This window comes from Triturus cristatus, chromosome 5_1 (genome assembly GCF_964204655.1).
Source record: "Triturus cristatus chromosome 5_1, aTriCri1.1, whole genome shotgun sequence".
Lineage (NCBI taxonomy): Eukaryota > Metazoa > Chordata > Amphibia > Caudata > Salamandridae > Triturus > Triturus cristatus.
The window spans coordinates 986995235-987011618 of NC_140587.1; the positions used below are offsets into that span (position 1 = coordinate 986995235).

Sequence of the window (16384 nt, forward strand, 5' to 3'; positions counted from 1 at the left end):
AATGCACCCTGCGGTTTTCATGGATTGCTATAAATGTTTTATTGACTGCGGTCTGGAGCACCACACACATACCTTTGCAGTCGCTGCAGGCACAGTTGGAACCACATCAAGACAATCTGTATGTTGCCAAAGGGTGCCACCCGGAAGAGACGGCAGACAGTCCCCAGAAGCTTCGAATGTGGCTGGTTAAGAGAGGAAGAGGGGCCAAAATGTTATCTTGCGAAGGTGGCAGACATCATGGCCCCATAACCGCAGGGGGCCATACTTGGAAATCCCACATCAGAAATATTTGCTGTTAGCCATAGTGCCACAGCTGACGAACCCAACTACTTAATACTAAATCTTTTTTTAAGATGATGAATTAATCTCCCTTAATGTATGTAGTGCAAAAAAGCTTGTTGTATTGTATTACTGTATTGAATAATTTAAAAGCCTAATAAAAATACTTGAATCATCAGAAACCAGGCACTGTGTCAGAGCTCCACGCTCAGTGCAACTTAGAGTACTAGAAAGGTTTTTGGGATGGCTCACTTGGGCTTGAGCAGTTGTGAGGCAGGTGGGCTAATATCTCAAGGTCCCCTGGACATATTTTTCAAAAGGTTCACATCATTTCTCGTTACCCAACTGTTGTAACCTGTCAGTCATAAAACTGAAGGTACAATGAGAAAGTGTTTGCTGTGACAGGTTTTCTTGCTATATCTTTGCTTCTCCAATCGCATGTTCTCTTCAGTACATTTAAATCCACCTACTGCTAGATTTCACAAAGATTGTTGTTTAATGGGTTTTAGTGACATTTGTTCTTTCTAATGTTCCTTGGGCTTTGTGCAAAAATAATGCGTTTCAAATGGATCAGCTTTGAAATGGGCTTTGTGTGCAAAGACCGTTGGCGTCAGTGCATTGAAGTAGTAAATTGGAAAAAAAACACACTTAGAAAATACGCACCACATTATGTCTAATGCATTTGCAAAATAATAGGTGACTTAGCGGGCAGTATTTAATAATGTTTCAGATAATATTCGTATGCATCATCCACGTCTATTGCTCCTTAGGGTCTCTAGAGTAATAGGAGCTCCCGGTGGGGCTCTGTAGCAGTATTTTCGAAAACTGCCCCAAATGTGGTAAATCTGTCTTTGGTGGACAGGTGGTACCGGAAGTAAGCATCACTTGCAGTCTTTCCCCTTCCTTTGCCCGAGTGCAACATGAATTCCATTCTTTCACGCATGTATGAATGAATACATGTATCAGCAGTGAAATAAAATACTGCATTTAGTTCTTATGGCATAAGAGGGCATGATCATTGTAAACGATATTGTCTATATCTGAACGTGGTAGAGTTTGAGTTAATCGAATAAAGCTAGCTGTCCTGAGCTGTCTGCACTATCTATCATTCTGGATTCCTGCACAGTGTAGGCTGTGACATTTCGTCTTACCCTTACTACCACGATAGATGTAGCAGCACTGGCTGATGATTTCAGCAATCTCACAAGTGTAATGAGTATTAATCGGTGGAGCGCAGTCCCTGATTACGGCATGCCACTAGAACCTGGAGCTCGGTCACACCAGGAGTCCACATGGCGAGTGGGGATATTCTCTGGTTTGGCTTTCTAGTGAAGTTACGTCATTTGATTCGGCTTTGAGGGCCTGAATCATGTACTGTGAATGAGCCCGCATCACTTTGGCGTACTCCCAAAGGTTGATCCAGCAGCGGATCTCCTTCAGTATCTCAATATCTCTTGGAGAAGTCAGAGATTTCCTCATCTAATCACTCAGTAGAGTGGAAAGATGAAAATAAGGTTTCATTTAGCCTGCCTGTGCAGACAGGCACGGCGCTGTCTGTTCCTGCAGTCAATGGTGAGTTCAGTATATGTTGGATGAACTTGAGTTTAATTTCTGAACGTCTTGCTTCGCGTATATGAATGGCGCGGTGGCCATGTAATCTTGGCAGCGAAGGATGAAACAATTTGTTTACATGCCTCTGTGTCATCTTGAAGTGATTACCCAATGTGTATATTCAGTGGACCTCTGCAAACATATGCTCCTATGTTAGGCTTGTAAGCTAACAGGTTGTCCCTGAATGCGTTAGTGGCTCAAGGAACAGTGCTCGGATGGGCCCTTTCCTGAATATAGTCGTTACAGAAGTGCTCAGGGCCACCATCCCTTCACTCTATAGACAGTATACTGGAGGTTATTGTCAAGTTCGGCAAGCTCACAAGTGTGTCGATGAAGCCTCTGTCAATGATGGTGGAGGTGGACTGCCACAACTCTGTGTAAAGAACAGGTCAGATTGTCAGTAGGCATCTAGGACAAACAAAGAACAGTAAAGCCTGTTTTGAGTCCAGCTTAGACATCTCAGAAAGATTTTGGAAAGGAAGTGGATAGATGCTGATATGTAAGATGGTAGACAGATCCAAAAACAGTGCCTCAACACCTCCATCATCAACTTTAACAATCTATCTCCATTCCGAGGTAATTCAACACCAAAATAACCTTAATCTGCTCACTCCCGGTCAGAATTTTGCCTGGGTAGATTCCAAGATGTTATTAGGTTTTGCTAAGAACTGGAGCCACGGTTGACCACCGGCTTGTGGAGCATTACTGAATAAGGATAGGGGAGAGGAGTTGGCCTAACGGCTAGGGCGGTCGACCTCGGACCTGGGGAACTGTGTTTGAGTCTCGGTAACGACGCTGAACATCCTGTGATTCTGGGCAACTCACTTAATCTCCCCGTGCCTCACAAAAAATGAATGTGTCCTCATGTAATTCAACTGGTGCTATGTAAAGCGCTCTGATACCCGATTCGGGTCAAGTTCGCACTATATAAAACTGTTAAAAAAAAAAAAAAAGGGTAAAAGATCAGGAAAATCTTTTTTTGTAACAAAGGGGTGAATAGACACTTAACAGTGACCTAAGCTCACCCATATTTAGATCACTATGCCAAGGATTACTAATGCTCTTAGAAAGTAGTATCAAAAAGACTGTCATTATTTTGATTCTTTCAAAGGTTTAGAACCTGGCACCCTTTCAATTCTCGTACACATTTGTAAATGTCCATTCGTTTGTGAAGTGTCTACCTTGATTGTTTTAAAACCTCTCTAAACTGGCAGTAAAGCGTGTTTAATATACTCGAACAGTATTACTTTTTCAATATCCACCTTTTGAATGGGGAAGCCGGAATTAAGTATAATTTCTAGTTATGGATAATTTGGTAACCATACCACATATCCTGAAAGACTGATTCTCACACAGTCTGTACTCTTCTGCAGTAGTTGTTTTACTCAATATAGAAACCGCCATTCAGCACCAATAACATTGTTCAGCAAATGGTGACGGTTCGAGCAAGTGAGCTCTTTCTCTCTTCACTATACACAGATCAGTGGATGAAACAAGAAAATTTAAATCCTCACATTTTACCAGGTGAACATATTCTTTGCTATTTAAAAAAAGTCCCATTTCTGCTGCAAATAGTTGTAGATGAATTGAATGTTTTCTGTCCAATCCAGCTGCCAAATGAATGGCATCTAATATGTGGCTCTCATCACTACAACCAGACGAAACAAGATGCTTTTATTGAGGGAAAATGCGTGCATTTTGCTTATTTGAGTAAAGTCATCCACACAAAATTCCATGGGTGCATTTCGAGATGAGTGCTAAATATTTAACCAAAGTGCCTTCTGTGCGGCAGCTTTCAGTTCAAGATCCCTCATTTTGCACATGCATACGCAATATTCCTTGGAAGCTTTGCACTACACAACAACACAATGGAAATCCAGTAGAAAAGCAGGTGGGAGAGAGGCACATCTGCCTTATCCTCCTGTCTGGGGACATTCGCAGCTGAGGGAAGGTAGAGACATGCAACAGGTCTTCATGGGCCTGTGCTGACTCCTGAGACAATATTGAATAGTGCATAATTAAGGAGTGGCTCAGCTCAGAGGTTCCATTTATTAGCATGATTGGAACAGGGAAGCCATATTGGGATTTCAGTCACTGGTGCTGACGGCTCCACCGAAGGGAAGCCTGATGGCCATTTAGAGAAGTGAATTCTTGTGTTTCCCTGATAATGAGATGCTGTAATCATCAGTTCACTTTTTTAACACTGCAGGCACTACCTCAGAAGCAATTAGTTAAGCACACTTGCATCCATTTTCACTGCTCTCGGCAATTCCTGTAAGACCATAACTGTGAAAAGTCTAAAGTAGCGTAAGTAAACAGTCACTACGTGAATCTCCTCCACATTTCTTTAGCCAAGAAAGGATTGTTTCCAATTTACTGGAACTAAGATGCACATTGCAAAGTGATCAAGCTTTGACCTATGATTAACCTTGTGAGAAATGGTCGATTCAGAAGTATTGGGCCTCCATACCCAAATCCCGACAAAAGTCCTCGAGCTCCACATTGCGCTGTCCTCCAAGTTGGTGCTATTCAGAATAATTGAAGAAGGCTTCACAAGGAGGCATTGCTACATTTGTTTACATCCGCCATGGCCCCTCTTGTGAGGAATGGTTCCAAGGAATGGGCAAATCTACCTTCATTGAAAAACCTGGGGAGGGAGGAAAACTGCTGCGCTGCCTCCAAATAGACACTAAGGATTTGGGATCCCTTGAGGTCCCACTTTTGGATTCTTTCTGAACCGTACATGTACTAAGCTGCGAATTTGTCCTGTATGAGTAATTTACTGAAGTCTACAATGTCAACTGTTATGTCTAACATACTATCAGTACTACTGCGCCACAGTTTACACCTGTAATATAAAAATGCCAACAAAAAGAGTTATAAAAACCTTGTTGGAAAAACAAAGCATTAATTTCCTGTTTTAATTTTTTTTTTCCAGAGCCGAACTTTGTATCCTCGTATGATATTGGAAACTTCACCTATTTCTTTTTCCGGGAGAATGCAGTGGAGCATGATTGTGGGAAGACGGTCTTCTCTCGAGCTGCTCGTGTCTGCAAGAATGACATTGGTGGTCGCTTTTTGCTGGAGGACACTTGGACAACCTTTATGAAGGCGCGTCTGAACTGTTCTCGCCCAGGCGAGATTCCTTTTTATTACAATGAATTGCAAAGCACATTCTTCCTACCAGAGCTTGACCTTATTTATGGCATCTTCACCACCAACGTGTAAGTAGCCCGAGTAAGATGAATACATTCATACACTTTCATAATTGAACAAAATGTCTGCTTCTTTTTGTGTGGAGTGTTGTAGTTGGTTGACTCAATGACATGCATGTTAAGTCACATGAACAATCATGATGGTACCGTGCCACTTAAATACAACATTCATGCTGTGGATTCACTTCCAATCTGCTTTGACTAGAGGCTGTGAATTTCCAGGACCACCCGTAGATCATTGTGAGAGTTGATCACTTGTCATATGGTGACTGGTTGATAGTAATGGCTTGTGAACCCAGTATATATGAATGCACTCCAAGCACCATTCTGGTTGTGGCCACAATTTGTACATTTACCAATCTGCATCTTAAGAGGTAAATAAGAAGACCATTCTAGTGTCTTAATGCATTTTGCACATTTGTAAATCTGTGTTTTCCAAATACAAATTTAGGTAGTGCCTACATAATTGTATTTAGTGTTTGTACAGATCATCTCTGAATCTATCTAACTGTGTCCTTTTCACTGCATACCTGCAGCCCTTCGACTGAACCCTGAATCTGTTTGCTCATGGTTGCACCTTAACAGTGGATGTACGTTTTCATCGCACCAGCAGACTTTCTCTGCAGATATTTGATTATTTGGTTCATCCCCATCATTAATCCCCGTGAAGATTTAAGATTTTGAACCAAAATTTGTAGATAATTTTCCCTAAGAATCTATTATTCTAGTTTACTATAAACGTTTGTTCCTATTTCTGTCCTTTATCATTTTCAAATTTATATTTGTGTAATCCCATTACTAAATAAAGAATGGCGATATAGGTATATGGAATTCCTCAGGCAACTGTATACCTTCTTTGTGCCTCAGCAAAGAAATATCTTTTGTATAAAAGCCTGACCTCTAACAACTGTTGCAATATCAGTTGGAAATGGGGTACAGTTTATTGAGTAATTCAAAGGAACTCCATGGATTTTGCATGTCAGTTTCAATTGATCGAATCAAGATAGAGATGCAACAAAAATAAATAAGTGTTATGGGCATCTTCTTAGAAACCCTTACGATTCACTTTGACTGTCTGTGGAGTACAAAGCCAAAGCTTCAGGGCAATTTGTTGCTGCTTCATATGTGTATAACTCTCATCAAAGCATAATTGTACAAATCCAATATTTTCCTTTTATCATCCTGGAATTTGAGAAGTTACCTATTAATGCTTATGTCAAAATTAATTTGCACACTGTATTCACTTATGCAATTCACATTTCAGTTTTCTATGCTTTGTTAAGCATAGGGTAACCCATCTCATTATGGTCATGCTTTTATTGGGTCTATCCATATTTTGAAATTTTCTTACGGTGTTTTTTGTAGCACAATATGTTCCCTGCTTTCACACTAATAAATCTCCGGTACCCCATTTGTTCAGCACTCTCACAATCAGACATCTTCAATAAAGTTGCTATGTTTTTGAACATACAGCATTCACAAAAAATATGCATAGTTTTCTCAAGATGGAGTCTGGCCTTAGGGGCTTTGTCATCCCCAGCTTGTAAGTTTGAATATGAAATAATTCGCGCACGGATATGTCTAGGGATTTTTTTAATTTATATAGAGAAATCCATGCTCTCAAAACAGTGAGTTATAAAACTCTATATCTATAACAAGTTCATAAAATAAGTTGTACACAAATACAGCATAAAATTAACATAGAGAAATGTAACTTAATAAAAGATAGCATAAAATAGCAAAAAGTGATGCATTGAGCTGGGCATGAATATATTTATTAAGCCTTGCATTGTCAAGCAAAGAACTATTCAAAACGTTATAGTATATAAGAAATATGACATTATTATAAAAACATAAATCATTATGCCAGTTTAAGAGAGAGCATTTAAATGATTAAACAGATCAGGCATGGTACTGAATATGCCAAATTAAAAATAATGCGGCTTGAAAAAGAAAAATTGTAAAAGCAGTTTGTTTAAATCTTTCTGCTTCAAACGCAGGTAATTTGCAAAAAGAGCCTGAGTCATCAAACCTGGCATCCATCCCCAAAGTGGATAGAGCCTTAGAAATATTAACTGAAGTGCACGAGTCAGAAAGGCCAGACCTGTTAGCCTTCCACACAGGAGAAGCTCCTTACACAGTTAACCAAACAATTGACTCATTACTACTTATACCAATAAATGTTAACTTATGTCAACAAATTATGACAATATTTCCTTATGTCCTTGGTGGTAATGAGTTCCTGTACACAGCGATATGTATTTGCTGCACTACGTCTTTGAATTCCATTGTAATGAACCAATGATTCCACATGTAATTCCACAAATTACGCTATGTCTTCTGTCCAGTTAATTCACCTCACATCAGTCAGAATCCGCCTGATCTAATGAGCATGGCCACTCATGGCAGCATATCATAGCGAAGTTTCAAAAGGTCAACTAACAAAGACATAAGGGAATATTGTTGTAATTTGTAGACACATCGGCCTGGCTGTTGAGAGGATTTGATGCCATGAGACCTTTGGCTGCATATCTTTCCAACCAAACCTAAATCATATATATAATTTTTACCTTTAAGTGTGACTACTAATAAAAGCCCTGAAGTCCTTTTGGAGGAAATACGTTGACTACAACCTGACGTAAGAAAATGATTTTCTGAGACTATCAATAAAGAAAGAGATTTTTAATAACTAAGATAATGGAGTATGTGCATTATGTGACATGATTATGTTGACACTTGTAAATTAATTATGAAATTGATATAATTGGTATAAGTAGTAATGCTGAGTCAGCTGTTTGGTTAACAAGTTCACATGCAGCATACGTGTGGTAGTGGAGAAAAACAGTCAAGATTTGATTGTTGCCATTAGCTCGCAAATTAGATGGACAAGGCAATTGCTGCAATTCCAAAGCATTCAGTGGTGGCGAGAATAGTTTTTATGGAGGCTCGAATGACAACAATGACACTGGCCAACCACCAGGAATCTCGTCAAAATATAATGCTGTTGAAATTGATCCATTATAATGAGCATCTTGCAGTCGGGATAAATGCGTTCCTCTGCATTGCCTCTGGTGTGACTGAAGTGGTTGCAGGAGCATTTCCATGTCTAGGAAAGCCACTTAGAGCTTCTCAAGGTGTAGATCCAAAATGATTTCTTCTGGACAATTCATCAACGAGAAAACAAGTGTCACTTGCATAGAATCTATTTTACAAAAAGACAGCATCCATAAATAAAGAGTCAAATATGATGGTATGAGTCTGAACAAGGTTTTAAATATAGTCACCAGACCAGATCTAATGTTCTTGAAAAAGTGCACAGTACCAATTGTTGTTGATGCATTAAAGATCATTTGAGCAATATCAGCAAAGTGAGCCAGGTATTCCGGACTCTGCATTTCCGAAGCCGTTCTGGCTGTCTGCAAGTTATAATTTTCTGCCACAGAAGTCAAAGGAACTTCCTTTTGTAGTGACATAGTGACTAATTTGCTAAGTTAGTCAAAACACATGCCTCTCATATCAATACTAGACCAACGGACACCTTTGATTACATGTTGAGGTGATGGTACAAGTTCTCCTACAGCACTATATTGTTTTAGAAACCGTAATCACATAATGGTGGGCGGATTTCAAACCGCAGCAACTGATGATAGTTAACATTAAATAAGAGCTGTTCATTGTGCGTGGAGATGTATGAAACGGAAGTATTTGATCGGACATAACTTAATCCAGCCATCAAAGCATTACACACTCCATGTAAGGAAATTGAATAAGATTTAAGTAAATGGCCTAGAAAATTTCTTCAGCTAGGAGCACTGATAAACCTAGGGTCATCTTCATTTGCGCACATATAAGAAAAAGAACATTTCCCTAAATGCAATAGATGTAAATTGTGCATTGGTTCAGACCAGCCTAAAGATCTGTAATATAGCTCTTACCTGAGCCTGGCTGTGTTGCAACAGACCAGTGGCGTAATGATAATTGAGGGGGCCCCCCTGCAAGGTACATGGAGGGGCCCCCTCCAGACTCTATCAGGAGCTCCCCGGCTGAAGTGCAGTGCTGAGGGGGCCCTCTGGAGCTTGGGGTGCCCCCCACACTGCGGGGGATGCGGGGGCCTGAGTTATGCCCCTGTAACAGACTCAAGTCTCCTTTAAGAAGATCTAAGACATGATGTTGTTTAAGGAGTACTCTCTTTTGGCAAGTGTGTGCATATCATTGTCGATAAATTTAAAAAATGTTTGCAGGTTTTCTTTATGTGTCTGTTGAATTATTTCTGCAGCTTCTGTTTCTGAATATGTGTGCCATTCATTATAAATGGAATATATTTATGTCACTATAAATCGTTTATTTCTTGTGGTCCCAGGAGAAAATGAGGAAAATCCATGTTTTCTTTGGTTAGGAACAAATGCTCCTTCACAGTCAAAAGACTGGAATGTGGTAACAAATGTTGGCATTTCAACTCCACAGAATTCAGCAGAGTCAAGTTCTGCAAGTTCCACCCTCCCCTACCTTGGAGGAAAAAGGAGGACAATTGTCTCAATCAAATTAATGAATTGCTCCCATGGCCTCTAGACACTGCAAATCCTTTATGACTGCTGGAACACTTGCATTTCTCTGTGGCCACACCCACAAGAATCAAGCCAATAAATAAATATATATCAGTATATATATATATATATTTTTTTTTTTTTTCTTCCAAAACGGCCCACTTTTCGGCTCCTGGGCGCTCTGTTGACGTTGCGTCAGAGGTACGGCAGAGCCAAGCCGTTACTAATCGTCCTTTTTCCCACATCGGGTTTCCCCGCGCACTCACGAGTCAGGAGACAGTTGTGCAGTGATGCAAATTGATTTTTATTCCATATTATTTCTTCAGCATGCCAGTTCTGTTAACAGAACTGGCATGCTGAAGAAATAATATGGAATAAAAATCAATTTGCATCACTGCACAATTGTCTCCTGACTCGTGAGCGCGCGGGGAAACCCGTTGTGGGGAAAAGGACAATATATATATATATATATATATATATATATATATATATATATATATATATATATATATATATATATATATATATATATAGGTTAACAGAGTTTAATGGGCTGATATGGTCCAACTATAGCACCCTAAAGAGGACATGTGGGGGAGTCTGTGGGTGGGTCTTCTAACAGGAGACATTTTGATTTGTTAACAGTTATCCACATTGTCTAACATAGTCTCTAGTCGGTTTATATAAACAGGGCAGCAGCAGTTTTGCTATAGCTTTGCTACGTGAGCATTAATGCCAGCATGGGCAGATTCCAATTCCGCATGAGCAACCTTGATTAAACTTAATCTGTAGACTTTATGAGGAATTATCCTGTCTCCCACTCCTGGTAGAGTGGCCACAGGAGTATTATCTGAGTCAAGGGTGTAGGAATACTTCCTCGTGGGTGCTTGTATTGCTGTTAATATATCTGTGTCAATCTTCGGCTTTAATGCAGCCTTGGCAGCTAAGTTGGCCACACATTTCCCTTTGGCTTGAAACCCATCACGCTGATGGCCCGAAGTGTGCATCTCATAGACCAATATAAGCTTATCGTGTAAGACCTTTCTTAAGAGCTGTTTATTCTTAAAGTACTCTTAATATCCTTAATAGGTTTCCATTTTGAATCCTTGAAACCATTTAGGCACCATTGTTTCAAATCTTCATTGTACCCTTGCCCACGGAAGGATGAATCGGACACTATTTGTTTGGGAACTGATAGGGCAGCTTTCTGTAGTGCAAGTACCAGGGCATTAATTTCTGCATGTTGCGCAGTGCTATCACAAGATTTTAGTGTGTCTGTGCTGTGGATGGAATTTACCATCTTTCACTGCGCAGGACGAGGAGTACTTATATTTTGTTCCTATCACGAGTTGAGTAGAGTAGTCTGTGTAGAACACTCTCTGATAAGACTCAATGGGTAAAGCTTTTGGAGTTGGAGTGACATTCTGTTCATACTGGAGGAAAGCTTTTGTATTAAGAGGGGGATCATTCTGAAGCTTCACATTCACGGCAATTAAAGAAAAGGCTCGCTGTTGCCATTTCGGGTATAAAGGCCACTGTTGGATTTGGCCCTCTCTGCAGGGTCCCCCCCAAACATTTTTTCTTCAGCACTCCTTTCAGCACTCAATTTTGTTTTTGTTGGCCATTGGACTCTGTGCACTTTACCACTGCTAACCAGTGCTAAAGTGCTTGTGCTCACTCCTTCAATTTTGGTAAAAGTGGTTCACACCTAATTGGCACATTTAATTTACTTATTCATCTCTAGTAAAGCGGTACTATATGTACCCATGGCTGGTAAATTGAATGCTACTAGTGGGCATGAGCAACGGACTATGTCACCCACTTAAGTAGCCTTTTTCAACATGCCTCAGATCTGCCATTTCAGTCTGTGTGCAAATTTAAACTGCTGTTTTGACCTGGCAAAATAAACCTTTTTGCCTGGCCTAAAGTTTCCTTTTGAATACATATGTCACCCCTAGGTTAGGCCGTAAACAGCCCAAAGTTGGACTTATGCTTCTACGTTTTACATGTCCTGGCAGTAAAAAAGTCTTAAATGTATTTTTCACTGCTGCAAGGCTTACCTCTCCCTTAGGATAACATTGTGTTACCTTATTGCACTAAATAACTGATAACTTTTGTTTGGGAACAGGTAGACATGTCATGTTTGGTGCCGATGGAATTGTAATTTAAAATCCTCTTTAATGGTAAAGTCAGATATTAAGTCACAATTCTGAAAAGGCCACTTTTAGAAAGTTGGAATTTTCTTCTCCTAACCACTTGGTGCTTGCAGCCTGTATGCTGAGTCACATGACTAGGTGTAGTTAACAGTTGGCCTTTATGTATTGCTACTAGACAGGTTCACAAAGGGATCTAGGTGTTGGCAGGTGTTACATTCCTCTTCTGGTGGCATCATTCCAAGAGGAAGAACATAGTCAGTATATGATGTTTGTCTTGGGGTGTCATGGTCCTGCGAGCAATCCAGAAGGCAATTTCGTCAAGTTGTTGGGCATTCTTCCTATGATAGGGTTTATCATTTGTGGACTTATTAATTGCACAGCAACCTGTCCCTGCACTGGTCCAGCTAGAACTAGTCTAGAGTTAATGGAACATAATGTAAATTGTAGAAGTTTCTTGCATAAGGATACTGTATAATTCGAGATCCCTATAACGTAAGGAGTAGTAGAGTATCAGGATGTGAAAAGGGTGTGTATTCCGCTAGTACTGACCATGTAGCCATTTATTACTGAGGAGTCCCAATCGGTCATTCCCATGCATGTGGTAACTCACCAGCAAACCAGTTTTGATGCTCTTGCTAGATCTTGGTATACCCTACAATGTGCAGGCTGTGCTGCTGCTTTGTAAGTCTGAAACTCCCCTTAGGCAGTGTCTATAGATTCAAACTCCACCCATGAGTAAAACCTCTTAAAGGCATATGCTGCATGAGCAGCTATTTCAAATGTAAATTCCCTCTGCATCGGGACACCTCTATTCTTGAGATGTTGAGTAACTGCCTTCCAGTAATTAACTCCTATCACAACAGGAGCCACAATTTTTACCAGATGAATTCAAAATACATTGGATTAAAAAGAAAAAGGGAAACCCACAGATGGGGAATAACCTTTTAAAAGTCAAGTTTGACAAACCTATGGCAGTAGGTGCTCCCTTATTCCCTGTACAGGTAACCATGATTACTACGGATGTCTCTGTAATGATGGTTCACTTGTGTGTGCATATTACAAATCACTAGTCAAGGGTCCAAAAATTCTGAATGCCAACATTGGGCACCATGTTGCATAAAGGAAGATCCAGCTTAACTCCTTAATGTTTGCTTTCACACCCACAGGTGTCATGACTAAACTTAGTTCAATTCACCAGCGATTGAATGTGAAACAACATGTTGTTTTAGCCCCACACAACCCCACTCAATACATAGTTTATATGGTGTCCATGCTTTCTAGCTTACTAACAGTCCCTAAACAGGAATTCAGGGATGCAGTGATAATTTGAAGTCTCAATTTCATTCTTTACAATATCACACACAAGTACGGCAATAAGAAAAGACATTTTGGCACAGATTTATCAAACTTTCACCCAACCTAACGTAGCAAGACACCTTGCTGCATGAACGAGAGGGGGCAGGAATGCACCATAGCTAACATTAAATGGCACATTCCTGCCTCCTCGCGTTGGCACATAATGTTCAGCCTTGTGCCAACACAGGCACAGTTGTGCCGTGTGCAAGGGTGCCTGTGTTGTTGTCAGGATTGTTTTTTGTGCAGGAATAGACACCTTCCTGCACAAAAACAATCCTCTGAGGCGTTTTTCTCTTTCAATGTGTGCTGCAGAATGCAGCTCATGTAGAAAGCGGAAAAAACAAGGAGAAATAAATATATTTCTCCTCATTACGTCCCCCCTTTAAGGCGTAGCATTTTAATGCATTTTCAGGTCTACCACTCATGGTAAATCCATGAATGTGCCAAAAGCCACAGGTGGATACATGGGAAGAGCCACCCTCCTCCTGTGGAATGAGTGCAGAGTAACGCAAGGCAGCAACTTATGCTGCCTTGTGTTACTCCAGATTTACCAAGCACTGCAGGGCCATTCAAGGTGGCCTTGCGTTGCTTGGTAAATTTGACTTTAGTGATGTGTTGCCCTTGTGCTACCTTGCATGACAAAAGGGAAATGCAACACCATGATACATCTGGCTCATAATGCTTAAAAGTGTTTATTACAAAGACCTCATCCTGTTGTTTAGCACATTCAGAATAACCACACTGAACATTATTAAAACAGCACTAATGCATGTTGCCAACAATGAAAATAATATGAACATTACTGACCTAGTGAAAATGTCATCTAGCAACCTAACACCCTAAAGCCTACTTACATGCTCTATACTATGAGAACATGGAGTTCCGTAACTTTCATCTAGAATTCCTTTGTGAGAATCAACACACTGCATGTCTGTTTGCAGCAAAAGGCTCAAATTATCAATAGCCATGAGAGAGTATTCCCTCTAAAGGAAAACACATATCAGCTTCAGATCCTCTCCTCTCAGTTTGGCTAGATATCAGCTTTCAGATCAGAATGGGATGTTGTGGCAGTACAGCAATCTGGCAATCTCTGTCAAGATCTTAAGGCAAAGTATCATGTGTGATGATCTAGGGTGGAGGGCCTCTCCTGCCAATTGGTCAGTTGCGGGCCTTTAATGTTGTGGCTTGTTTGAAATAAGAATTTCTCAGATAACCTTAGGAACATCTGACATAATCTATGGGCATCAATATGCTAGCCTTAGGTGCATTCTTATAAACAAATAAGGTAAAAACCACACCAATTCAGACTACATTGTTTATGTTGTTATTATTATTATCTTCTGACCTTGAAATAACAAGGTTTTAGTCCCAAACTGATATCACATCAGGTGTCTTATTGATGTCATTCTCTGAATGACTTGACACTTTTAGAGGTTCTTGGAAAGATAAGCAAAACAGTTCTGATGGCTAGGATTTGTTTTTGCAGGTGCACAACTCTGTCAGTCAGAATTCTATCAATGTGAATATCTTCCAATAATTATTCAGTGCTTCTAAAGGGGAAGAGCTGCCACCAAAGACTACACAAGCATAATTTCCACAATTGCAGGAAAACAATTGACTGCCTTAAATTAACAGTCCAAAACAATAAGTCGACATTAGGACTCTTTATTCCTTGATTTCCACTCTAGCCAACACGTTTCATCTTTTACAGACTTCCTCAGATCTAGAAATCATACAACACACACAATTGGTAATCAATATCCATAAAATAAATAGTATAAGCCTTACAACCTTTAAAGGTATACACCCGTACCTTGGAAGCCCCCATGTGTGCATTGTTCAGAGGTTTAAAAAAGAAACAATGTGACCATAACACTTAGTAAAGGTGGCACATGTGACAAACAAAGATAAAGACCAAATTCATCCCAAAGTAAATTACTCCTACTTGAGATTCAAAAACCGGTAACAAAGTGATACAAAAAACAAATAGGCGGCAGAGCAGCAGGTAACCTCAAAAGAAGTGCGTGAAAGTCTCCTAGTAATCAGAGCAATATCTAATGCTCACCAAATGATAGTCAATCAACCGGCTCTAGAATACAAATTCAAGTAGTCTTACTCAGTATTGTCTCTATAAGTAAAACCAAGATGGATTAGAACCCTGCAAGTTATGAGGAAACAAGGAAGGACAAGAAAACACTGTCCCTCCTAGCCTAACTCTCTAAATATCCCTCCATACAATACTTCCTGAAGCATTACACCCTGTACCAATTAATAAAAATATGGACAAGCGGCATCTGCATCAAATAGAGAAAATGGAGCCTATGCCTCCTCAAGCTAGAGCCTGGTCTTAGGCTCTGTACATCACAATGACGAGAAGGAGCTTTACTGAGGAGGAATTGGGCTTTGTTATGAACTCCCAGGTCTCCCTTAGGTAGGAGAGAGGTAGGCCATGTGATCAAACATTATTGGTACCATTAATGTATTCATGGGGCAAGTACGTATTGTAGGAAAAGTGATAAAAATGAGAGGGAATGCATGAAGGATACATTTTCAAGCTTCGAGGTGGGAGCTGTTGTTCCTTGTGGTGAACTTGTATCTTTCGTCTGCCTCATCGTCTGGAGCAGTATATTCTTTCCACTATGCGCACCCAACATCTGCTTGCAAGGCCTCCTACTTCCTAAGAGCTGAATTGATGGACACATAAGTCCAGGTACCAACATGTTAGCCCCAGCAAATGTAACAATCCACCCAATGGCCATGCAATTCCATCATGGAGGCAGGGTGAGGTTCCAGACACCCACACAAGCTCTCTCTCTCTCGCTCTTACTCTCTCCCCATATGGCAACAGATTTACATGTCAGCAAACATCTTCTTTACTGTTCTTGATACTATAACCCCATGCATCCACCATTGCAAAGGCGAACAAAGGGGTCCAACAGGTGATTAGCAACAAGATATATTTATGAATTGTGATTTGTCGGAGAATGATCTTCAATGCAATTATGTATATATAATTTGTTGTGACAGATTATTTTGCTAAAAGTATAAATATTTACTACTGGTAAGGTTTTAGATTTCGGTAATTTGTACATTCTTTTCTTTGCTGGTGTCAGAAACACTTTCAGGGGGCACACAAGGGTTACTGGACCCAAACATGGGGGTTGTGGCCTTTTGATTCTCCTGTCACAGGGCCTGATATATGCTCTGGATCCTGAGTAACTGA

General features: G+C 40.2%; 1 protein-coding gene across 2 annotated transcripts in view; it reads left to right on the forward strand.

Moving 5' to 3' along the window:
- Nucleotides 1-16384, forward strand: part of SEMA5A (semaphorin 5A) — a 1729347-nt gene that overhangs the window by 1011694 nt on the left and 701269 nt on the right. For both annotated transcript variants that reach the window (XM_085606095.1, XM_085606096.1), the window contains one exon: nucleotides 4829-5114. In XM_085606095.1, coding sequence (XP_085462221.1) covers nucleotides 4829-5114 — 286 coding nt within the window. The remainder of the gene's footprint in view (nucleotides 1-4828; nucleotides 5115-16384) is intronic.